Source organism: Neoarius graeffei, chromosome 7, assembly GCF_027579695.1.
Source record: "Neoarius graeffei isolate fNeoGra1 chromosome 7, fNeoGra1.pri, whole genome shotgun sequence".
NCBI classification, from domain to species: Eukaryota; Metazoa; Chordata; class Actinopteri; order Siluriformes; family Ariidae; genus Neoarius; species Neoarius graeffei.
The window spans coordinates 41833815-41860212 of NC_083575.1; the positions used below are offsets into that span (position 1 = coordinate 41833815).

At 44.2% G+C, this 26398-nt stretch overlaps 1 protein-coding gene across 1 annotated transcript; it reads left to right on the top strand.

The window, feature by feature from the left end:
* The first annotated feature begins 19066 nt into the window (after window positions 1-19066).
* rrh (retinal pigment epithelium-derived rhodopsin homolog) lies at window positions 19067-25948 on the top strand. Its single transcript, XM_060924946.1, is given in 8 exon segments — window positions 19067-19079; window positions 21818-21949; window positions 22273-22463; window positions 24633-24732; window positions 24860-25013; window positions 25287-25455; window positions 25547-25725; window positions 25843-25948. Coding segments are annotated over 8 exon segments (1044 nt in total).
* Window positions 25949-26398: the final 450 nt, after the last annotated feature.

Here is a 26398-nt window from a genome sequence, read left to right on the forward strand (position 1 = left end):
ATCCTCGTAATTGGTTTACGGGAAGATTTTGTTTGGTTATCCTCGTAATTGGTTTACGGGAAGATTTTTTGTTTGGTTATCCTCGTAATTGGTTTACGGGAAGACTTTTGTTTTGTTATCCTCGTAATTGGTTTACGGGAAGATTTTGTTTGGTTATCCTCGTAATTGGTTTACGGGAAGATTTTGTTTGGTTATCCTCGTAATTGGTTTACGGGAAGATTTTTTGTTTGGTTATCCTCGTAATTGGTTTACGGGAAGACTTTTGTTTTGTTATCCTCGTAATTGGTTTACGGGAAGATTTTGTTTGGTTATCCTCGTAATTGGTTTACGGGAAGATTTTGTTTGGTTATCCTCGTAATTGGTTTACGGGAAGATTTTTTGTTTGGTTATCCTCGTAATTGGTTTACGGGAAGACTTTTGTTTGGTTATCCTCGTAATTGGTTTACGGGAAGACTTTTGTTTTGTTATCCTCGTAATTGGTTTACGGGAAGTCTTTTGTTTGGTTATCCTCGTAATTGGTTTACGGGAAGATTTTGTTTGGTTATCCTCGTAATTGGTTTACGGGAAGATTTTGTTTGGTTATCCTCGTAATTGGTTTACGGGAAGATTTTGTTTGGTTATCCTCGTAATTGGTTTACGGGAAGATTTTGTTTGGTTATCCTCGTAATTGGTTTACGGGAAGATATTTTGTTTGGTTATCCTCGTAATTGGTTTACGGGAAGATATTTTGTTTGGTTATCCTCGTAATTGGTTTACGGGAAGATTTTGTTTGGTTATCCTCGTAATTGGTTTACGGGAAGATTTTGTTTGGTTATCCTCGTAATTGGTTTACGGGAAGATTTTGTTTGGTTATCCTCGTAATTGGTTTACGGGAAGATTTTGTTTGGTTATCCTCGTAATTGGTTTACGGGAAGATTTTGTTTGGTTATCCTCGTAATTGGTTTACGGGAAGATTTTGTTTGGTTATCCTCGTAATTGGTTTACGGGAAGATTTTGTTTGGTTATCCTCGTAAATGGTTTACGGGAAGATTTTGTTTGGTTATCCTCGTAATTGGTTTACGGGAAGATGTTGTTTGGTTATCCTCGTAATTGGTTTACGGGAAGTTTTTGTTTGGTTATCCTCGTAATTGGTTTACGGGAAGTTTTGTTTGGTTATCCTCGTAATTGGTTTACGGGAAGATTTTGTTTGGTTATCCTCGTAATTGGTTTACGGGAAGATTTTGTTTGGTTATCCTCGTAATTGGTTTACGGGAAGATTTTGTTTGGTTATCCTCGTAATTGGTTTACGGGAAGATTTTGTTTGGTTATCCTCGTAATTGGTTTACGGGGAGATTTTGTTTGGTTATCCTCGTAATTGGTTTACGGGAAGATTTTGTTTGGTTATCCTCGTAATTGGTTTACGGGAAGATTTTGTTTGGTTATCCTCGTAATTGGTTTACGGGAAGATTTTGTTTGGTTATCCTCGTAATTGGTTTACGGGAAGATTTTGTTTGGTTATCCTCGTAATTGGTTTACGGGAAGATTTTGTTTGGTTATCCTCGTAATTGGTTTACGGGAAGATTTTGTTTGGTTATCCTCGTAATTGGTTTACGGGAAGATTTTGTTTGGTTATCCTCGTAATTGGTTTACGGGAAGATTTTGTTTGGTTATCCTCGTAATTGGTTTACGGGAAGATTTTGTTTGGTTATCCTCGTAATTGGTTTACGGGAAGATATTGTTTGGTTATCCTCGTAATTGGTTTACGGGAAGTTTTTGTTTGGTTATCCTCGTAATTGGTTTACGGGAAGTTTTGTTTGGTTATCCTCGTAATTGGTTTACGGGAAGATTTTTTGTTTGGTTATCCTCGTAATTGGTTTACGGGAAGACTTTTGTTTTGTTATCCTCGTAATTGGTTTACGGGAAGTTTTTGTTTGGTTATCCTCGTAATTGGTTTACGGGAAGATTTTGTTTGGTTATCCTCGTAATTGGTTTACGGGAAGATTTTGTTTGGTTATCCTCGTAATTGGTTTACGGGAAGATTTTGTTTGGTTATCCTCGTAATTGGTTTATGGGAAGATATTGTTTGGTTATCCTCGTAATTGGTTTACGGGAAGATTTTTTGTTTGGTTATCCTCGTAATTGGTTTACGGGAAGATTTTGTTTGGTTATCCTCGTAATTGGTTTACGGGAAGATTTTTTGTTTGGTTATCCTCGTAATTGGTTTACGGGAAGACTTTTGTTTTGTTATCCTCGTAATTGGTTTATGGGAAGATTTTGTTTGGTTATCCTCGTAATTGGTTTACGGGAAGATTTTGTTTGGTTATCCTCGTAATTGGTTTACGGGAAGATTTTTTGTTTGGTTATCCTCGTAATTGGTTTACGGGAAGATTTTGTTTGGTTATCCTCGTAATTGGTTTACGGGAAGATTTTTTGTTTGGTTATCCTCGTAATTGGTTTACGGGAAGACTTTTGTTTTGTTATCCTCGTAATTGGTTTACGGGAAGTTTTTGTTTGGTTATCCTCGTAATTGGTTTACGGGAAGATTTTGTTTGGTTATCCTCGTAATTGGTTTAGGGGAAGATTTTTTGTTTGGTTATCCTCGTAATTGGTTTACGGGAAGACTTTTGTTTGGTTATCCTCGTAATTGGTTTACGGGAAGACTTTTGTTTTGTTATCCTCGTAATTGGTTTACGGGAAGTCTTTTGTTTGGTTATCCTCGTAATTGGTTTACGGGAAGATTTTGTTTGGTTATTGTAGCTTTCCCTAGGTGTGGGTGGAGCACAGAGGACGGCAGGATAGAGATCAGGTTCAACAAACAGTTTTATTGTTCCACTTTTCAGGGAACACAATAGGTTTTACGCAGACACACGCACACACACACATCAGGTGTCTGGTTCGGGAGCGATCTCCTCTGCTCTCGCTCTCCCTCCCTAAATAGGGCGCGGTCCCTGGGAAGACACACAAACACAGGTTAATTGCTCTCAGGTGAAGTGAATCTGCCACTTACCTTCCCTGACTCCGCCCTCCTGTCACAGACCGGTGCTCGACCACGCCCCCGCTGCCACATACCCCCACCGCCCGACTCAGGCCGGGCAGCCGTCCGGCCCGCAGCCGACTCCCCCCCCCCCTTGACGGGAGAGGAAGTCCGCCACGACCATCTGCGCCCCCGGCCTGTGGACCACCTTGAAATTAAAGGGTTGGAGCGCCAGATACCAACGGGTGATCCGCGCGTTGGCATCTTTCATGCGGTGGAGCCACTGGAGGGGCGCGTGGTCCGAACAGAGGGTGAAAGAGCGCCCCAGCAGGTAGTACCGGAGGGCGAGGACCGCCCATTTGATCGCCAGGCACTCCTTCTCAATCGTGCTGTAGCGCCCCTCACGCACTGACAGCTTCCGGCTGATGTATAGGACCGGGCGATCCTCCCCCTCCACCTGCTGGGACAAAACGGCCCCCAGCCCTCTGTCCGACGCATCCGTCTGTAACATAAAAGGGAGAGAGAAGTCAGGGGAGTGTAAAAGTGGCCCCCCACACAGTGCAGCCTTTACCTCAGAGAAAGCCCGCTGGCACTGCTCCGTCCACTGGACCGGATCTGGCGCCCCCTTTTTAGTGAGGTCAGTCAGCGGGCTGGTGACGTCCGAATAGTTAGGTATAAACCTACGATAGTAGCCAGCCAGCCCCAGGAACTGTCTCACCCCCTTTTTGGTCTTGGGCCTCGGGCAGGCCGCAATCGCTGCTGTCTTATTAATTTGGGGACGCACCTGCCCGTTGCCCAAGTGGAAGCCCAGATACCGTACTTCCACCCGCCCAATCGCACACTTCTTTGGGTTGGCCGTGAGTCCCGCCCGTCTCGGCGACCTAAGGACGGCCCTCAGGTGTTGCAGGTGCCGCTGCCAGTCGTTACTATAAACGATAATGTCGTCCAGGTAGGCGGCCGCATAGGTGGCGTGGGGCCGGAGGACCCGGTCCATCAGCCGCTGAAACGTAGCGGGCGTCCCAAACAGCCCAAACGGAAGTGTGACGAACTGGTGTAAGCCGAACGGTGTGGAAAAGGCCGTTTTCTCCCGGGATAATGGAGTCAAGGGGATCTGCCAATATCCCTTCGTTAAATCCAGTGTCGAGTAAAAGCGAGCCGTGCCTAGTCGATCGAGCAGCTCATCAATACGAGGCATTGGGTACGCGTCGAATTTAGACACCGCGTTGACTTTTCTATAGTCCACACAGAACCGGACCGAGCCGTCGGCCTTGGGAACCAAGACCACCGGGCTGCTCCAGTCGCTGTGGGACTCCTCGACGATGCCCATTTCGAGCATGGCCTGAAGTTCTTCCCGAACCACCTTTTTTTTGTGTTCGGGTAGTCTATAAGGGCGGCTACGCACTACCACCCCCGGGGGTGTCTCTATGTGGTGTTCTATGAGGTTAGTGCGACCGGGCAGGGGCGAGAACACATCCGAAAACTCGGCCTGCAACTGGGCGACCTCCGTGAGTTGGGTCGGGGAGAGGTGGTCTCCACAGGGGACCGGAGAGGTACGTGATGCCAAATTCCCTTTTTGAACCTCCGGCCCCAGCTCCGCCTTCTCCGGAACTACCGACACCAACGCCACGGGGACCTCCTCGTTCCAGAGTTTGAGCAGATTGAGGTGGTAAATCTGTAGCGCCCCACCCCTGTCTGTTCGCCTCACCTCATAGTCGACATCCCCGACTCGCCGTGTGACCTCAAAGGGTCCTTGCCACTTGGCGATTAATTTGGAGCTCGACGTGGGCAAGAGTACGAGTACTTTATCTCCCGGTGTGAACTCTCTAAGGCGCGTACCCTTGTTGTACAGGCGGGCTTGCCGTTCCTGGGCCAGCCGCAAATTCTCCTGAGTTAGGTGGGTGAGCGTGTGGAGTTTTGCGCGCAGGTCCATAACGTACTGAATTTCATTCTTACTTTGTGAAGGTCCCTCCTCCCAATTTTCCCGCAGCACGTCTAGGATGCCGCGCGGCTTACGCCCATATAATAATTCGAACGGGGAGAACCCCGTGGAGGCTTGAGGGACCTCTCGCACTGAGAACAGCAAGGGTTCGAGCCACTTATCCCAATTACGTGCGTCCTCACTTACGAATTTTTTAATGATATTTTTGAGGGTGCGGTTGAACCGTTCTACTAAACCGTCCGTTTGTGGGTGATATACACTGGTGCGGATCGGCTTAATCCCCAATAACCCATACAGTTCGCGTAGTGTTCGTGACATAAACGTAGTGCCTTGATCAGTCAGAATCTCTTTCGGGATTCCAACTCGGGAGATGACGCGGAAGAGTGCCTCTGCAATACTGCGTGCTGAGATATTGCGCAGAGGCACTGCTTCCGGGTATCGCGTTGCATAGTCCACTAGAACTAATATAAAGCGGTACCCTCGTGCTGACCGATCTAATGGCCCGACGAGATCCATCCCAATTCTTTCAAACGGGGTCTCGATTAACGGTAGAGGGCGCAATGGCGCTTTTGGAATGGCCGCTGGATTTACTAACTGGCATTCGCGGCATGCCGTACACCACCTACGGACATCGCCGCGAATCCCCGGCCAATAGAATCGGGCCATTATTCGGGCTAGTGTTTTATCCTGCCCTAAGTGTCCAGCCATGGGATTAAAGTGAGCCGCCTGGAATACCAATTCCCGGCGGCTCTTTGGAATCAAAAGCTGCATGACTCGCTCTTTAGTTTGAGTGTCCTGCGTCACTCGGTATAACCTATCCTTCATAATCGCGAAGTAGGGGAAGGACGGGGTGGCGTTCGGCTGGAGCGTTTGACCATCGATTACTCTCACTTGGTCAAACGCATGCCGCAGAGTCTCGTCTCGCGACTGCTCTAATGGGAAATCCGCGAGGGATTCCCCAATAGAGAGAGGAGGAGCCGGTGGCTCCTCACCCTGACGCGGAGATGACGTAGACGGCTCCGCGACAGCTGCTCCCGCCAAAACGACACCGGGACCTCCCCCTGTCAACTGGCAGGACCCACTCTCTACTAGGCGCGTCATTAAACCCCGAAATCCCGGCCAATCAGTCCCCAAAATTAACGAGTGGGTAAGGCGAGGATTAACCGCCGCCTTCACTATAAATTTTTCCCCTCTGAAAATAATATGGACCGACACCAAAGGGTAGCTGTGAACATCCCCGTGCACACATAACACCTTCACCCCTTGTGCTCCCCCCAATGCCTCGTTTTGAACCAGGCTTTGGCGAATTGAGGTCTGATTACAACCAGAATCCACCAATGCCTGATATGTAGCCCCTTGGATACTCACCGGTATGCGATACGCTCCGGCCCGATCGAGGGCGGCCTCTGGCGCGTCGGGGATCCGAACCACCGCGCCCACTTCCATTGCTGTGCACTGCTGTTGAAGGTGGTCCGGTTCCCCGCAGCGCCAGCAAACCGGCCCGGGCTTCCCCTCTGCACCGGTGCTCTGGGGCTCACTCACCTGAGGTGGGGGAGAGACAGACACAGAAGGGAGAAACGGGAGGGCACCGCGGGTGCGGCGGGCCGGCAGGGGTGGTGCCGGCCCCCGCCTCCGCGGTGGGGGAATGGGGCGAGGACGGGACACAGAAGGAGGGGAGAGAGAGAGAGAAAGAGAAGAGGAGAGAAGAGATGTCGACATCCGCTGTCCTGCCGCCGAGACAGCCGCCAGATGATCCTCCGCCAGCTCGACTGCCTGATCCAGCGACGCCGGGCGGTGGCACTGGACCCACTCCGCGGCTCCTGCTGGTAAGCGGGCGATGAACTGTTCCAGTACCACCTGATCGACGATTCCCTCGGCGTCGCGATCTTCGGCCCTCAGCCACCGCCAGCAGGCGTCCCGGAGCTGCTGGCCGAACGCGAACGGGCTGCCGACTTCCTCCATCCGCAGCGCGCGGAAGCGCTGGCGCTGCTGCTCCGGCATGCGCCCCACGCGCTGAAGGACAGCCAGCGAAGGTCGGCGTAGGCCAGCCGGCGATCGGCGGGGAGCTGTAGTGCAGCCAGCTGCGCCTCTCCCGTCAGGAGGGGGAGGAGGCGCGCCGCGCGCTGCTCCATCGGCCACCCCGAGGCTTCAGCGACCTGCTCGAATAACGTGAAGAAAGCCTCGGGGTCATCCTGCGGGCCCATCTTAGTTAAGGTGAGGGGAGACGGGCCCGCGGCCGGAGCGCTGGTGGGCCCCGCCGACGCGAGGAGACGCCGGAACGCCTTGCGATCTTCTTGCTGGGCCAGCACCAGGGCATCGAAACGCCGCTCTTGTTCCTTTCGGAGTGTGACGAGCACCTGGTGCTGGCTTTGCTGAGCCGTGGCGAGGGCGTGGACCAGGTCGGTGAACGGGGAGGATTCCATGGGGCTGCTGGGTTGGTGCTCCATTTCCCGGGTTTCGGCACCACTGTAGCTTTCCCTAGGTGTGGGTGGAGCACAGAGGACGGCAGGACAGAGATCAGGTTCAACAAACAGTTTTATTGTTCCACTTTTCAGGGAACACAATAGGTTTTACGCAGACACACGCACACACACACATCAGGTGTCTGGTTCGGGAGCGATCTCCTCTGCTCTCGCTCTCCCTCCCTAAATAGGGCGCGGTCCCTGGGAAGACACACAAACACAGGTTAATTGCTCTCAGGTGAAGTGAATCTGCCACTTACCTTCCCTGACTCCGCCCTCCTGTCACAGACCGGTGCTCGACCACGCCCCCGCTGCCACAGTTATCCTCGTAATTGGTTTACGGGAAGATTTTGTTTGGTTATCCTCGTAATTGGTTTACGGGAAGATTTTGTTTGGTTATCCTCGTAATTGGTTTACGGGAAGATTTTGTTTGGTTATCCTCGTAATTGGTTTACGGGAAGTTTTTGTTTGGTTATCCTCGTAATTGGTTTACGGGAAGATATTTTGTTTGGTTATCCTCGTAATTGGTTTACGGGAAGATATTTTGTTTGGTTATCCTCGTAATTGGTTTACGGGAAGATTTTGTTTGGTTATCCTCGTAATTGGTTTACGGGAAGATTTTGTTTGGTTATCCTCGTAATTGGTTTACGGGAAGATTTTGTTTGGTTATCCTCGTAATTGGTTTACGGGAAGATTTTGTTTGGTTATCCTCGTAATTGGTTTACGGGAAGATTTTGTTTGGTTATCCTCGTAAATGGTTTACGGGAAGATTTTGTTTGGTTATCCTCGTAATTGGTTTACGGGAAGATTTTTTATTTGGTTATCCTCGTAATTGGTTTACGGGAAGATATTGTTTGGTTATCCTCGTAATTGGTTTACGGGAAGATTTTGTTTGGTTATCCTCGTAATTGGTTTACGGGAAGATTTTGTTTGGTTATCCTCGTAATTGGTTTACGGGAAGATTTTGTTTGGTTATCCTCGTAATTGGTTTACGGGAAGATTTTGTTTGGTTATCCTCGTAATTGGTTTATGGGAAGATTTTGTTTGGTTATCCTCGTAATTGGTTTACGGGAAGATTTTGTTTGGTTATCCTCGTAATTGGTTTACGGGAAGATTTTGTTTGGTTATCCTCGTAATTGGTTTACGGGAAGATTTTTTGTTTGGTTATCCTCGTAATTGGTTTACGGGAAGACTTTTGTTTTGTTATCCTCGTAATTGGTTTACGGGAAGTTTTTGTTTGGTTATCCTCGTAATTGGTTTACGGGAAGATTTTGTTTGGTTATCCTCGTAATTGGTTTACGGGAAGATTTTGTTTGGTTATCCTCGTAATTGGTTTACGGGAAGACTTTTGTTTGGTTATCCTCGTAATTGGTTTACGGGAAGACTTTTGTTTTGTTATCCTCGTAATTGGTTTACGGGAAGTCTTTTGTTTGGTTATCCTTGTAATTGGTTTACGGGAAGTTTTGTTTGGTTATCCTCGTAATTGGTTTACGGGAAGACTTTTGTTTGGTTATCCTCGTAATTGGTTTACGGGAAGTTTTTGTTTGGTTATCCTCGTAATTGGTTTACGGGAAGTTTTTGTTTGGTTATCCTCGTAATTGGTTTATGGGAAGATTTTGTTTGGTTATCCTCGTAATTGGTTTACGGGAAGATTTTTTGTTTGGTTATCCTCGTAATTGGTTTACGGGAAGTTTTTGTTTGGTTATCTCGTAATTGGTTTACGGGAAGTTTTTGTTTGGTTATCCTCGTAATTGGTTTACGGGAAGATTTTGTTTGGTTATCCTCGTAATTGGTTTACGGGAAGATATTGTTTGGTTATCCTCGTAATTGGTTTACGGGAAGATATTTTGTTTGGTTATCCTCGTAATTGGTTTACGGGAAGTTTTTGTTTGGTTATCCTCGTAATTGGTTTACGGGAAGATATTTTGTTTGGTTATCCTCGTAATTGGTTTACGGGAAGTTTTTGTTTGGTTATCCTCGTAATTGGTTTACGGGAAGATTTTGTTTGGTTATCCTCGTAATTGGTTTACGGGAAGATTTTGTTTGGTTATCCTCGTAATTGGTTTACGGGAAGATGTTGTTTGGTTATCCTCGTAATTGGTTTACGGGAAGATGTTGTTTGGTTATCCTCGTAATTGGTTTACGGGAAGATTTTGTTTGGTTATCCTCGTAATTGGTTTACGGGAAGATTTTGTTTGGTTATCCTCGTAATTGGTTTACGGGAAGATTTTGTTTGGTTATCCTCGTAATTGGTTTACGGGAAGATATTGTTTGGTTATCCTCGTAATTGGTTTACGGGAAGATTTTGTTTGGTTATCCTCGTAATTGGTTTACGGGAAGATTTTGTTTGGTTATCCTCGTAATTGGTTTACGGGAAGATATTGTTTGGTTATCCTCGTAATTGGTTTACGGGAAGTTTTTGTTTGGTTATCCTCGTAATTGGTTTACGGGAAGTTTTGTTTGGTTATCCTTGTAATTGGTTTACGGGAAGACTTTTGTTTTGTTATCCTCGTAATTGGTTTACGGGAAGTTTTTGTTTGGTTATCCTCGTAATTGGTTTACGGGAAGATTTTGTTTGGTTAGCCTCGTAATTGGTTTACGGGAAGATTTTTTGTTTGGTTATCCTCGTAATTGGTTTACGGGAAGACTTTTGTTTTGTTATCCTCGTAATTGGTTTACGGGAAGATTTTGTTTGGTTATCCTCGTAATTGGTTTACGGGAAGATTTTGTTTGGTTATCCTCGTAATTGGTTTACGGGAAGATTTTGTTTGGTTATCCTCGTAATTGGTTTACGGGAAGATTTTGTTTGGTTATCCTCGTAATTGGTTTACGGGAAGATATTTTGTTTGGTTATCCTCGTAATTGGTTTACGGGAAGTTTTTGTTTGGTTATCCTCGTAATTGGTTTACGGGAAGTTTTGTTTGGTTATCCTCATAATTGGTTTACGGGAAGACTTTTGTTTTGTTATCCTCGTAATTGGTTTACGGGAAGTTTTTGTTTGGTTATCCTCGTAATTGGTTTACGGGAAGATTTTGTTTCGTTAGCCTCGTAATTGGTTTACGGGAAGATTTTTTGTTTGGTTATCCTCGTAATTGGTTTACGGGAAGACTTTTGTTTTGTTATCCTCGTAATTGGTTTACGGGAAGATTTTGTTTGGTTATCCTCGTAATTGGTTTACGGGAAGATTTTGTTTGGTTATCCTCGTCATTGGTTTACGGGAAGATTTTTTGTTTGGTTATCCTCGTAATTGGTTTACGGGAAGACTTTTGTTTTGTTATCCTCGTAATTGGTTTACGGGAAGATTTTTTGTTTGGTTATCCTCGTAATTGGTTTACGGGAAGATTTTGTTTTGTTATCCTCGTAATTGGTTTACGGGAAGATTTTTTTTTGGTTATCCTCGTAATTGGTTTACGGGAAGACTTTTGTTTTGTTATCCTCGTAATTGGTTTACGGGAAGTCTTTTGTTTGGTTATCCTCGTAATTGGTTTACGGGAAGATTTTGTTTGGTTATCCTCGTAATTGGTTTACGGGAAGATTTTGTTTGGTTATCCTCGTAATTGGTTTACGGGAAGATTTTGTTTGGTTATCCTCATAATTGGTTTACGGGAAGATTTTTTGTTTGGTTATCCTCGTAATTGGTTTACGGGAAGACTTTTGTTTGGTTATCCTCGTAATTGGTTTACGGGAAGATTTTGTTTGGTTATCCTCGTAATTGGTTTATGGGAAGATTTTGTTTGGTTATCCTCGTAATTGGTTTACGGGAAGATTTTTTGTTTGGTTATCCTCGTAATTGGTTTACGGGAAGACTTTTGTTTTGTTATCCTCGTAATTGGTTTACGGGAAGTTTTTGTTTGGTTATCCTCGTAATTGGTTTACGGGAAGATTTTGTTTGGTTATCCTCGTTATTGGTTTACGGGAAGATTTTTTGTTTAGTTATCCTCGTAATTGGTTTACGGGAAGACTTTTGTTTTGTTATCCTCGTAATTGGTTTACGGGAAGATTTTGTTTGGTTATCCTCGTAATTGGTTTACGGGAAGATTTTTGTTTGGTTATCCTCGTAATTGGTTTACGGGAAGATTTTGTTTGGTTATCCTCGTAATTGGTTTACGGGAAGATTTTTGTTTGGTTATCCTCGTAATTGGTTTACGGGAAGATTTTTGTTTGGTTATCCTCGTAATTGGTTTACGGGAAGATTTTGTTTGGTTATCCTCGTAATTGGTTTACGGGAAGATTTTTGTTTGGTTATCCTCGTAATTGGTTTACGGGAAGATTTTTGTTTGGTTATCCTCGTAATTGGTTTACGGGAAGATTTTGCTTGGTTATCCTCGTAATTGGTTTACGGGAAGATTTTTTTTGGTTCATGGGACAATTTGGCTGGAGTTTCTCTAAGCTCCAGTGAGGTGGGACGAGGGCTGATAGGGCATGCCCGCCCTCTGAGCACCAATACACGTCAAGAAGAGCAAAGATTAACTCGAGCATACATCTCTTAATATTGTTAATATTCTACTCCATTCTATTTTACTATTTCAGCGAGAAGGCTAGAATTCTTCTGTGACCTTGTGTCTCACTGTGTATTGTACTGTTATGATAACACATTGCCCGAGACATAATATTGATATCTTTTTGAACATTCTATCAGGACGTGACCTGCTCAAGGTCTGACTACAGGCTCAGTTTTGATTTATTCTCATGTAAGCATTTGCAACGATTAATATCCCTTAAGATCACACCTCTGCCCGGTAGATGGCGGTAATACACATCGATTGTTAACCGCCAATAAATCGACAGAAGAAGAAGAAGAAGATAATTTCATATTTATCCGGTTTTTCCACCGAGAACAACTGAAACAGCGCAACAACATAGTCATCATTTTTACGAACTTTAATACAAACTTGAAAAAGATGTCAGAACAAGTTAACCAAGGAGAGAAAGATGAAGTCAAAACCGGGAAGAGAGAGTTTTGCCAGAGGAGGGAAAGGAAAGAAGCGGTGAAAGAGCGAGAGAAAGGCGAAGAAATCTTTCACAAGAAAAGTGACAAGCTGAAAGAGAAAGAAAACGTGTAAAAAATGAATGAATAGAAATGATGAGTTGTAGGAATTTAATTCTAAATAGTGATGATTTTTTTAAATCACTGAAATCCTTCGGAATCTGGCAAGTTGATCTGAATCCACTCAGTGTTTTCATGAATCATCTATCTTTTGTTTTCAAAACATTTTGCTTTAAATCCCTAAAGCACAGTGTATTTATAGTAATAAAAAGAATATACATGTGAGTTTGGAGGAATTTATCTTCTCGTGATAAAATTGAAGCACATCAAAGTACATCATCTGTTGCATGTTTGTTTTCATTTGAATGGAAGCTCCCCTATTAGGTAGCACCTCATTTTATATGAGCGGAGCGCGAGCGGAGCCCCATGGGCATAGAGTGTGGATACATAAAGAAACCCATCGAGTTGTTTTCTGATGGTTTCAGTCCTGTGCGTGCCACCATCCCAGTGTTACAGTAATAGCAGTCATACACACCGCCTAGTGGCCAGTGTTAGTAAATACCAGTCATAAACGCCGCCTAGTGGCCAGTGTTAGTAATTACCAGTCATAAACGCCGCCTAGTGGCCAGTGTTAGTAATTATCAGCCATACACGCCATCTAGTGGCCAGCATTAGTAATTACAGTCATAAACGCCGCCTCGTGGCCAGTGTTAGTAATTAACCAGTCATAAACACCGCCTAGTGGCCAGTGTTAGTAATTACCAGTCCTACACGCCGCCTAGTGGCCAGTGTTAGTAATTATCAGCCATACACGCCATCTAGTGGCCAGCGTTAGTACTTACAGTCATAAACACCGCCTCGTGGCCAGTGTTAGTAATTAACCAGTCATAAACACCGCCTAGGCGGCACGGTGGTGTAGTGGTTAGCGCTGTCGCCTCACAGCAAGAAGGTCCTGGGTTCAAGCCCAGAAAGGCGAGGGCCTTTCTGTGTGGAGTTTGCATGTTCTCCCCGTGTCCGCGTGGGTTTCCTCCGGGTGCTCCGGTTTCCCCCACAGTCCAAAGACATGCAGGTCAGGTTAACTGGTGACTCTAAATTGACCGTAGGTGTGAATGGTTGTCTGTGTCTCTTGGCCCTTTTTCAGCTCACTTCAGCCCGACACGGCTCGCGTTTCGACTACCAAAGAACAGCACGACTCGGCTCGCTTCAGCCCTGGTTAGCCCCTAAAACTCGCACCGTTTTGGAGTGGGGCTGAAGCGAGCCAAAGCGAGCCGAGTGAGGCTGGGGGCGTGAGCAGACACTCCCCTGTGCACTGATTGGTGAGGAGGAGTGTCCTCACATGCCCACACACGCCCCGCGAGCACGCTGGGATCTGTAAACACCGTAAACCCGGAAGAAGAATAATTACGAATTACGAGAATTTCTGAAGCCTTATGCGCCTCGCCTCATCTATACGCTCTTGCCAGTATCTGTTGGCGTTGTCGGTGACAACAAGCCACAGCACCAAGACCAGCAACACTAACGACTCCATGTTTATTGTTTACTATTCGGGTCGTGAGACTACCGCTTAAAAGCTCACTGATGTCACTGTTTGCGCTGCTTAACGACATCACATGACGTCCACCCACTTTCGCTAACTCCACCCAATGTGTCCACCCACTTCCAGCCAGCACGGTTCAGCGCGGTTGTAGTCGAAATGCAACTCCAACAGCCCCACTCAGCTCGACTCAGCCCAACTCAGCACGGCACGGCTCAGCCCGACTCAGCCGCGTTTGTAGTGGAAAAGCGGCATAAGTGTCAGCTCTGTGATGACCTGGCGACTTGTCCAGGGTGTACCCCGCCTTTCGCCCGTAGTCAGCTGGGATAGGCTCCAGCTTGCCTGCGATAAAGCGGCTAGAGATAATGAGATGAGATGAAACACCGCCTAGTGGCCAGTGTTAGTAATTACAGTCATACACACCGCCTAGTGGTCAGTGTTAGTAATTACCAGTCATAAACGCCGCCTAGTGGCCAGTGTTAGTAATTATCAGCCATACACGCCATCTAGTGGCCAGCGTTAGTAATTACAGTCATAAACGCCGCCTCGTGGCCAGTGTTAGTAATTAACCAGTCATAAACACCGCCTAGTGGCCAGTGTTAATAATTACCAGTCCTTCCCGCCGCTTACACGGTGGTGTAGTGGTTAGCGCTGTCGCCTCACAGCAAGAAGGTCCGGGTTTGAGCCCCATGGCCGGCGAGGGCCTTTCTGTGTGGAGTTTGCATGTTCTCCCCGTGTCCACATGGGTTTCCTCCGGGTGCTCCGGTTTCCCCCACAGTCCAAAGACATGCAGGTTAGGTTAACTGGTGACTCTAAATTGACCGTAGGTGTATTGAGTGTGAATGGTTGTCTGTGTCTATGTGTCAGCCCTGTGATGACCTGGTGACTTAACCTGGTAAGCCCTGTGATAACCTGGAGCTGGGATAGGCTCCAGCTTGCCTGCGACCCTGTAGAACAGGATAAAGCGGCTAGAGATGATGAGATGAGATGAGACACGCCGCCTAGTGCTCAGTTAGTAATTACAGTCATACACGCCACCTAGTGGCCAGTGTTAATAATTGCATGCCGCCTAGTGGCCAGTGTTAGTAATTGCACGCCGTGGCCAGTGTTAGTAATTACCAGTCATACACGCCGCCTAATGGCCAGTGTTAGTAATTGCCAGTCATACAAGCCGCCTAGTGGCCAGTGTTAGTAATTACTAGTCATACACGCTGCCTAGTTAGTAATTACTAGTCATACACGCTGCCTAGTGGCCAGTGTTAGCCGGTAAAGAAATAAAACAAAAGAGGCTGGCTATGATATAAGAAAATTCTACAACCCAGAAACAGATGCGAGCTCCGCTTTTAGGCAGTGCCTAAATCTATATATTAAAAGTACATTTTCTGTCAATGCATTGTTGTATTATTGCCACAATGCTTACAATACCGAATGCCTCTGAAGCAACTGATTGGATTCACAAAATGAACACATGCGGTGCCATCATGGTGGTTTAACGTTAAGCTAGCTAGTCTGTGAAACTCCACCTGACATGCTATCAAACTCTTTTCAAACTCAAAATCATATTGGGTAGCTAACGCTACTAGAAAAGAAAGATTTCTACATTCTGTTTATTTGGCAAGATTATGCTAAAACATATTTCTGAAAGGACTTCAGATAAGTTATTATTCATGTTAGCGTAATTCCGTTTTTACATGCTAACTAACAGTGTCCAAGTTAACTAGATATTTGTTAATGTTAGCCATGGACAAGGCTATGGCAATTTAGCGGGCAAATCCATAGAAAGTTCTTTGGCTAACCAGCGTGCATGGCTATTGCAATGTTATCGCTAGCTCTAAAAGCACATCATTATCATCTTGCGGCCTTGGCCGAGACGCCTTGTACGACAGTCCACCACACTTCCCGGTTGCCCATTGCCGATGGAAGATCCTGGAGTGGGATTCCAGTGTCCCTAGAGATGGTTGCAGGGTAGGTCAGCTTGCGCGACCTCACAGGAAGCTGACTTGGGCTCCATAGCAGCAGGCGGGAGATCGCCTCTTCCTTGGCGCGGAAACAGTGCCCAGCAAACTGGAGTCTCCTTTTCCTAACCTGAGTAGAGATTTGAGGCAGGCCCTTGTAGATCTCCTGTACCGTGGAATGCGATGACCAGTGTATATTCTGGATACGGCATAGTAGGTTGGTATAATTGCCATCCAGACGCTGCTGTTGTTGCACTGTTAGGGTCCAGGTCTCAGCTCCGTAGAGTAGAATGGGCTCCACAACAGATTTAAAGAAGCGTAGTTTCAGGTTGTTATCCAGTTTCGAGCGCCAAATCTTGTCAAGGGAGTTGCACGCCTTCCAGGCAAGTGCCTTCTGGGTCTTGAAATCCTTATATGAGTCCATTATATGGGAGCCAAGGTACTTAAAATCATCCACGCGCTTTAGTTCTTTACCAGAGAGACAGGAAATGCTTGTGGTACCTGCAGTAGTAGAGATGTATTCCGTCTTGGCTTTGTTACAACAGAGACCTACTAGGGAGGCTGAAGTCTCGAGGGCTTGGAGAAGGGACTCCGCATCTCTAACATGTTCCGAAATAATGGCTAGGTCATCTGCATAGTCGAGATCAGTAAGGTATTCGGCAGGGTGTCTGCGGCTTTTTCTTGTTTGTAGCTGAAGGCTTTTCTCAGGGTGCATGTCTAAGGATATCCAGAGGATATAGTCAAGCACAATAATAAAGAGGAACAGAGCCAGTGTATCACCTTGTAGCACTCCAGCATGGATATCAAAGAATTCGGTCACTCCATCAGGTGTAATAACAGCGGCTTTGGTGTTGGTGTAGAATGCCCGGATCGCCTTCACGATGTGGTCAGGTATTCCATAGAGGGGAAGTATTTCAAACATGGTCTCTCTGCAGATGGAGTCGAAAGCTTTCTTGAAATCTACAAAACATAAGACGACATCCATGTTGTACCTGTTCATCTCCTCAATTATTCTTCTGAGTGTCAGAATCTGGGTGATGGTAGATCTTCCTCTTCTGAAGCCATTCGGATTCATGCGAAGGAGCGGGTCCACCGGTGGTATAAGTCGGTTCAGAATGAGTTTGTTGTACATTTTTGCCGCTATTGGTATTAGCGAGATGCCTCTATAGAAGAACGGGTTTGTGAGATCTCCCTTCTTTGGAACAGGAATAATGCCGGATTCTAACCATTTCGAGGGTGGCGTCAGATCTGTGAAGGTGTTATTACAGATATCCAGGAGTAAGCTGTGGAATACTGGGTCCTTCCATAATACTGCTGGGATATTATCAAGGCCAGGGAACTTGTTCATTTTAGTTGTCTCAACCATGGCAAGCAGCTCAGCCATCGTGAAAGGCTCAGTTGAGATGTCCAAGTTATCAGCAACTTGTATTCGCAGGAGATTTTGAGTGTCAGGAGTGTTTAAGATTACGGAAGTGGGTTAGCCAGTTGTCCTTTCTTTTCTCTGGAGATCCGCCCTTAATGGTGATAGAGGGTCTGCGGTTTCGGCCTGTAATGTCATTGATGGTTTTCCAGGCGGTGGCATGTAGGTTCGACGCATTTTCTTTTTCCAGCTGGGAGATTTTACCCTGGATAAGCTCGGTCTCAGCTTGGATATATGCATCATCAAGTTCTCTTTGGGCATCTACTACGGCCGTTCTGGCGGCTTGTGTCTGATTTCCCTGGAGTGCCTTGGATCTTTGAAGGACAGTTTCCCGTGCCTTGATGACTTGCAGATGAGCGCTAAGATTCGGCTTTGGTTTTCTTCTTCCTTGGAAGGGTCTTAAGTGCAACCTCTTCGGCTGCAGTCATTATATGTTGGTACTGGGTATCAGTATCATCATCAGGGTTCGCTAGCACCTCGAAGCTGTTGTACACTTCTATAGCATAGGTGGAGGATAGATCAGGGCTGGACGAAACGAGTCGCCAGTCTATTTCCTTCATGGGATGCTTGATGGAGTTCTTTGGAGCTCTAAGGCTTAAGCTGATAGAACAGGTTACAATCCTATGGTCAGAGCCAACACTTGCAAAAGAGAAGTATGCCTGAGCATTTCTGATGCTGTTTTTCCACTTCTTTCTTATGAGGATGTAGTCTAATTGTGAGCGAGCACCTGTGGGATATTGGTGAGTCCATAACTTGCTCAATGACTTCATGAATCTGGTGTTAGAGATGGAGAGTTGGAATTCGTCAGCAAAGTCAAGGAGCTCGAGCCTGTTTCTGTTCATTGTGAAGTTGTAGGAAAAAGGAGCATCCTCTTGACCAATTTGGGCATTAAAGTCACCAGCGATAACAAGGAAATTGTGTGCAGGGATGCTTTCTGACACGCTCTTCAAGTCAGTATAGAATTGGTTTACTGTAGTCATTTCACTCATGTTGGTAGGGCTATAGCAGCAGATGATTGACAGCTTTGGATTGCTCTTAAACTCAACCACTAACACTCAATCACTGATCTTTTCAACATGTCACATGTTGGTTATGGCTCTGGGGGAGCCCTGCTGGTTCTTGTACACTGAAGATGAGATCAGCTGGTAGTTCTCCAGTGTCCTGTATTCAAGATCTAAGTCAGGGTGATAGAACCTGTGTTCTTGTATGCAGATGATGTCTATATGGTATTTTGAGGCGCAGGAGATGAGCTCTTCAAGTCTTCCCAGCTTTGCGATGGTCTGCACGTTAAACGTACTGATGCTGATAGGGCTTTTACATTTTAGTAGTCGGGAGGTTGATGATCCCGTTCTTCCTCCATCGGGAAAGGCCCGTCCAGAAGGCTTTAGGGAATTTCCGTCATTCAACCTTGGGGTACGTGAGGTATGATTCGGAGCAGGATCAGGGTTAGCAAGGGCTGAAACCTTGGTGCAGTTACTTGTTGTACGATTCATCTTTTCGGTGGCTAGGGAGTCTACAGAAGGTGCGTCGCCATGGCTACCTCTGGGATTGGGTTGAATCATTCTTTGTCTGGCCTCTACCCTTCAACCAATCTGGCATGGGAAACCCTAACAAGAACAGAAGCTCCCGCTGGTGTAGCTCTATGGGTCATTGAGGCACGCAAGCTGCTTCTCCACAACAAGGAGATGATCCGTGAAGCAGAATCATGTCTTTGTTGTGGAGAAGCAGCTTGCGTGCTAAAAGCACAGACAACTTCATTGCAAGCTTTCTCTTGGAATAAACCATTTACATACCTCAATATGCTTCCGCAGGTTGGATGGCGAGTCTTTGTAAGTCGTGATGTGGTTCGTTTTAAGCAACCAAAGCAAACATTTAAAATGAATCTTTAATCCATACAGAAAACTGAAACATGGGTTCTCAGTATGGCCATGAGTGCGTGCATTCCCCAAAAGAACCACCTCCTTCCATTCTGCCATCAACTGATCATGTTTAAATAATGCTGCAGAGAAATCATTGATTTTATACAGTCTATGAATGTGACATGACCTTAGTGATTACTGATAGACTATCTCAATGTCAACTGCGAAAAAACAATCATGAGAAAGGAAAAGAAAAAACATCCACTTTCTAAGCTGTTTCATAGTAATGAGTAAGGAGGACCTTGATAGAAATGTAGTGGAGTGAAAAGTACGATATTTGTCTTTCAAATGTAGTGAAGTTAAAGTTAAGGCCGACGAGGGCCTTTCTGTGTGGAGTTTGCATGTTCTCCCCATGTCTGTGTGGGTTTCCTCCAGGTGCTCCGGTTTCCCCCACAGTCCACAGATATGCAGGACAGGCTAATTGGTGGCTCTAAATTGACTGTAGGTGTGAATGTGAGTGTGAATGGTTGTTCATCTCTGTGTGTCAGCCCTGTGATGACCTGGCGACTTGTCCAGGGTGTACCCCGCCTCTCGCCCATAGTCAGCTGGGATAGGCTCCAGCTTGCCCGCGACCCTGCACAGGATAAGTGGTTATGGATGATGGATGGATGATGAACAATGAAGTAAAACAGAATACTGTTTTACAAACTAATGCAATAAGTTAGTTAGTTAGTTAGTTAGTTAGTTAGTTAGTTAGTTAGTTAGTTAGTTAGTTAGTTAGTTAGTTAGTTAGTTAGTTAGTTACCTGCTATAATTAATAACAGTGTGCAAGTATTGTCTACATCTTAACCAAAACAGACGAGTTGTAGTTCTTTAATCTTTATTTAACATCTTAACCAAAGTAGGCAAGTAGCAGCTTCACCAAGCACCTGGTAGTTACTGTAAATCAGGGATGCTGTCTACCTGCCAGTTGCCCCTATAGACAAGCCACCCCAAAGAATACACTGTCAGAAATAGGGGTAGAGTAGGAGTCCATTTCTGTCCCCTATGGTACAGCCTACATGAATGTACCCCACAGGGCTCATTGTTGGACCTCAAGATAACTAATTGTACCTTTTTAGGGCCAAAAGGGTACATACATGTACCGTATGTGTTTCCAAGCAGTATATAAAGGGTACAAATCAGTACCTTAGAGGGTACTGCCCCAGTGACAAGTAATTGTACCCCTAAAGGTACAATAAGGTACTTTATTTTTCTAAGAGTGTAGAAGATTATAAATGATGACAGAAATGATTATATGGAAAATATGTAGAAGTTACTGTGGTGCAAAATGTCCAATAATTTCCTTTGAACAAGTCGAAAGAACTGAAAGTATACAGCAGTGCTGCAATTAGCCGAGTTTTCTATGGTCACCTCAGCAAATAGAAACCATCTCAAGTTTAACACACTCTCAGTTTTAATTCATGTGAATGAAGGTGTAATCCTGATTATACTTGTAAAACACTTCAAATTTAATTTTAATGCTTATGCTGATGTGTGTGCGTCATGGATGTTTTAAATCCTATGTCTGGCTGGAGTCTCATCACATCGCTCCTGTGGAGGACGGCCCCATATGGACAGTCGAAAGTCACACTTGGAAGATGATCTAGACACTTACAGTATTATGTCTGAGGACTACAGTTGACTTGCTAACTTTAGGACTGTGGTTGTCATAAACTGTTTTGCACTCAAGTTTCCATCAATGAACAGTTTATAACTTCAACAAAAGAGACTTCATGTTAAAACTTTAATGATTTTCCTGTTTTCACTTTGTGACTCCATAGGACACAGTTATTGAAACGAGTTATTTATAATCACACTATCTGTTATCACCCAAATGAGGACTCTTTTGAGTCTGGCTCCTTTCGAGGTTTCTTCCTCATGTCGTCTGAGGTAGTTTTTCCTTGCCACCGTCACCACAGGCTTGCTCATTGGGGATAAATTAGGGATAAAATTAGCTCATGTTTAAAGTCTTTAAATTTCTGTAAAGCTGCTTTGCGACAATGTCTGTTGCACTATAAAAATAAACTTGACTTGACTTGAATTTCTCTAGTCTAAATTCTACCGGTGTTGATTATTTCTTTTATGTTAAACCCTGCTGAAAAATAAGTTTAGACCAGTATGAATTTCCATGGTGGTCTAAGATGTTATGCTTGTTTGTGCTGGTTTAGTGTTTGTGATGAGCAGAAATGTGCTGGTAAATTTGCTCTTGCTGGTGGAACAAATATAGATTTGCTGATTGCTTGTGTGTATGCTGATGACCAAATTTGCTTGTGTATGTTTTTTTTTTTCTTTCAGTAGTTTTTGGGGTTGTCATGTTGCTTGGCTGCACTGATCATTTCTTGGTTTTAGCTGAGAATGTGCTGTTTTTCTGTCTTTTCTACAATGTTAGTCTCATGCAAGAATGAAAATCCTTCATGTGAGGATTAGAACAAAAACAATAAGCTCCTCAGTATTTGCAAACCGAAGAAAGAGCTTAATCCTCCTGTCAAATTCACCTCAGTCACACAGTCACCCTGGCAACATTCACAGGGCCTAAACCCCCAACCCTCATCTCCAAACCTTTCCCTCTCTCCTCTCTCTTTTGCTCCTCACTGCTTGCTGGATACGCGGGAGAATGTTCCATTCATCCATGTGAACTGGGCTAGACAGTAACGACATCTGACCAGTGTTTTTGGTGTGTTTTTGAGACATGGGACCCGAAATCCTAAATTCCTCAAATGAAGCTGTTCGCGTTGGTGGAAAGAGTGCCTTTTCACAAATGGAACACAACATTGTCGCTGGATATCTCATTGCTGCATGTAAAGAGTATTTACGTATCTGTGTGGTTATATGGATGTGACAGTGTGTTGTAAAGTATAGCATAGGCCTATGGTTACATGTTTGTACTTTTTTGTAGTGCTTATGTTAAAGAAATAGCAAAGCTGTATACAGAATGTAGAGCAATCACATCACATTAGATTTAGTTATTATATGGTTGTGGGGTTTGAATAGATATTTATGATAAATATCTGATGTCTTGTCCCCGTGTTCACTGAGCCATTAAACTAAATTCATACTGTTATGTGCTTGCATGAACCTGATTTTCTTTCTTTCTTTCTTTCTTTCTTTCTTTTGTGTGCAGGTGTGATCAGTTTGTCCAGTAACCTTGTGGTGCTGATTATGTTTGTAAAGTTTAAAGAACTACGTAATTCCACTAATGCCATCATCATTAATCTGGCTTTCACTGATGTTGGAGTAGCAAGCATTGGTTATCCCATGTCTGCTGCTTCTGACCTGCATGGCAGCTGGAGATTTGGGTACACTGGTTGCCAGGTTTGTACAATTTTTATTTTCTGATGACATACTGATGTCTTCTAATGTCTTCCACATTAGAAATTTTATTTAAATTTCTACACATTAGTTTTCCAGCACAAAATTAAATATTACAGAAGAAATGTTTGTATGTCAGTAAAGAAAGCAGGATATTATGTAAGAGACCACTTTTTGGACTACTACTACTACTATTAATAATAATAATAATAATGTGCGGCACAGTGATGTAGTGGTTAGTGCTGTCGCCTCACAGCAAGAAGGTCCTGGGTTCGAGCCCCGGGGCCGGCGAGGGCCTTTCTGTGCGGAGTTTGCATGTTCTCCCCGTGTCCGCGTGGGTTTCCTCCGGGTGCTCCGGTTTCCCCCACAGTCCAAAGACATGCAGGTTAGGTTAACTGGTGACTCTAAATTGACCGTAGGTGTGAATGTGAGTGTGAATGGTTGTCTGTGTCTGTGTGTCAGCCCTGTGATGACCTGGCGACTTGTCCAGGGTGTACCCCGCCTTTCGCCCGTAGTCAGCTGGGATAGGCTCCAGCTTGCCTGCGACCCTGTAGAAGGATAAAGCTGCTAGAGATAATGAATGAATGAATGAATAATAATAATAATAATAATAATAATAATGAAGGCTGCTGGGTTTTGTTGCAAATCTAAGAAGCAAGTGCAACAGGCAAAGTCTCCAGAAGAAATGTTCAGTAAAACTTACCAGCTCATTTCTTTGGCATATCACTGCAGTGACGTGGCCGCTCTGACGATTCCAGCCATCAGCGTTTCTAGGGAAGGATTACAGTAGTGGTTTCCTGTTGCCTTCTACTGGATTATTATAGAAGTGTTCTCCTCTCAACCATTCACATCTATTGGCAATTTAGAGTAGCCAGTTAACCTACAGTAACTGCATGTCTTTGGACTGTGGGGGAAACCGGAGCATCCGGGGGAAACCGATGCAGGCATGAGCCACACAGAAAGGCCCCCATCAGCAGTGAGGTTCAAACCCAGAGCCTTCTTGCAACAGTGCTAACCACTGCACCACTGTGTTGCCGCTCATTTCCTTATTAAACTGCACAAATTGTACTTGAGATTATTTTCTTTTGAAACAAAGGCTCCTCACACCAAACATTGATTTTGTTCATTTATTACTGTTTGCTGCTCTTTGTAGTACATTTAAAGGATAAACTTGTAATTTCATTATTTTATTATTTAATTTCATGTTTGCTCTACAGCATTTCTTTGTGTGTGCCCAAGATTTTGCGTAGTACTGTATATGCTGAAATCAAAGAACTGATGGTTATTATCCAAATGAAGCTTTTAGACCCCAAATTTTTTATCATCTTGGATGTGTTACTTGGATGGATGGATGGATGGATGGATGGATGGATGGGTGTGTGTGTGTGTGTGTGTGTGTGTGTGTGTGTGTGTGTGTGTGTGTGTGTGTGTAACATGGAATAGCATTTGATGCTAATCTGACACATTAGCTTGTTCTTTAATAGGAAGGTCCTACTGCCAAAGAATGCTCATCCAGTAATATGCTATATTATCATTAGTGGTGTAAGGATGCATTATGTCATTGCATTGTGAAAAAATGTGACGATGTGAATTGTGGAAATGTGTAGTTCACATCTTGGAAATCAGTATTCTATTAATTATGCAGCTAGTACAGTTGCACTATTTGAACACTAGAGATCCCAATCTGCACAATCCATAGAGTCAAAATATATAGAGAGCACGCTGGTGACATGAACACTTTGTTTCGTGGAGAGCCTGTGCAGTTACTGTTACTTGTTGTCAGTTACTGTTGTTTGTTTCTTTGTTTGTTTCAATATTAAACCTCTATAAATAACTATTTTTGATTTATTAAGTTTTATACAGATAAAAATACGTTTTGAATTGTTTATTATTCAGCAATAAAAAAGATGTCTTTTCAGTCATAATTTTTCATTAAAATTTTGTTCAAAATATTTTGAGAACTGAACTGAATCGAATTGTGAAGCCAGTGTCATGAGTCGAATAGAATCATGACTGGAGTGAATAATTACACCGCTAATTATTATACATTATCATTAGCAGGAGCTATAAGAGTGTGCCTTTTTTAGACATACATTGTTCACTGAGCTAATCTATTTTTGTGCATCCATTCATGCATGTTGCAAATGAAATCTGTTGACATCTCTCTTGTAGATCTATGCTGCCCTGAATATATTCTTTGGGATGGCCAGCATTGGGCTGCTTACTGTGATAGCCATTGACAGATATGTTAGCATCTGCAGACCTGATATAGGTATGAACATACTTGTGTTCCAATAGGGCAACTACAAATTCATGAATTGTTGAAAAAGCTTTTTTTTTTTTTTTTTAATATATTGACCTGACTAAATTGTATTTTTTGCATGCTGGTGTGCTTGCAGGCCAGAAGATGACGGCATACTCATATACACTGTTGATTATGGCTGCATGGCTCAATGCAGTGTTCTGGTCTGCCATGCCAATCGTGGGTTGGGCTGGATATGCTCCTGATCCAACTGGAGCCACATGTACCATCAACTGGAGGAACAATGATGCGTGGGTTCCCCTCATAGAGGCATCAGCTAATCTCGTCCCTTACAGACGGTCACTTAGCTAGTGATTCGGCTAACACCATTGGTTTTAAAATATCACTTTTCATGTTTTCTGTGCTCAACTCTATTTCATTGCTGTAATGTCTCATTATGATCCTGGGAAACATGATAATGGACTATTGTGCTGTAAATGTGCTCACTCAGCATAATTCAAATCCACCTTACTTAGGACCTCAACAATTTTGTGTTAATGATTGTTTTTGCTCTCTCCCCTCAGGTCCTTTATCTCCTACACACTGGCTGTGATTTCCGTTAACTTCATCATACCACTGTCTGTCATGTTTTATTGCTATTACAATGTTTCGGTCACCATGAAGAGGTACAATGCAAGCAACTGCCTGGATAGCATTAACATTGATTGGTCAGACCAGATAGATGTAACTAAGGCAAGCATTTTTTTTGTATTACAGTGGAATGAATATGTGTTCATTCTGTTGTTGGTGTTAGCTTGATACTGTATTTAACTGTGTTTCACAGATGTCTATTGTGATGATTGTGATGTTCTTGGTGGCCTGGTCTCCATACTCTATTGTGTGTCTTTGGGCATCATTTGGTGATCCTAGAGAGATTCCTGCACCCATGGCCATCATTGCCCCACTCTTTGCAAAGTCTTCCACTTTCTACAACCCATGTATCTACGTTATCGCCAACAGGAAGTAATGTCAATCTATTTGTCCAGATGGTCTGGAACATGAATTCTTGCTAAAGAAATGATTGTGATCAGGTCATGCCAACATTTACCTAATCATTTGGGTTTGTTTTATTTGCTTAAGGTTCAGAAGAGCCATTGTGGGGATGCTGCGATGCCAGACCCGACGACACGTCACTATCAACAACCAAGTTCCTATGACAATCTCCCAACTGCCTCTTAACCAGTGACCTATGATAATATTAACAGAGCCCATCATGTCCTCTGTTCAGCGCTGGGTGCTGATACTTCCATGCAGTGTTAGAGCACCATAGGTTTTGAAGTAGGTTGTTTGCTACTAGATGTAATTTAAACATTGCATTATGTAAAGAAACCTTTTTTTTTTAACTGAGTTTCAGGGTGGAAATTAACTTTGCCTCATCACCATATAAATTCCAATAAGGTCTTGACACAAAATAAATAAAATTATTTGTGATCAAATCTATAACCCCATTGTTGTTTTTACACTATACTCTGCATTCTGTGGCTGTAAAGGTATTGTAGGATTGTTTACAACTTTGTAAATCATTGGCAGGCTATTACTCTGTATCCAATATAGTGTAATGATTACATTAGTAGAATTATGATGAAAATCTTCATAACATGTAACATATAATCACATAACACAGCATTTTTAGAGC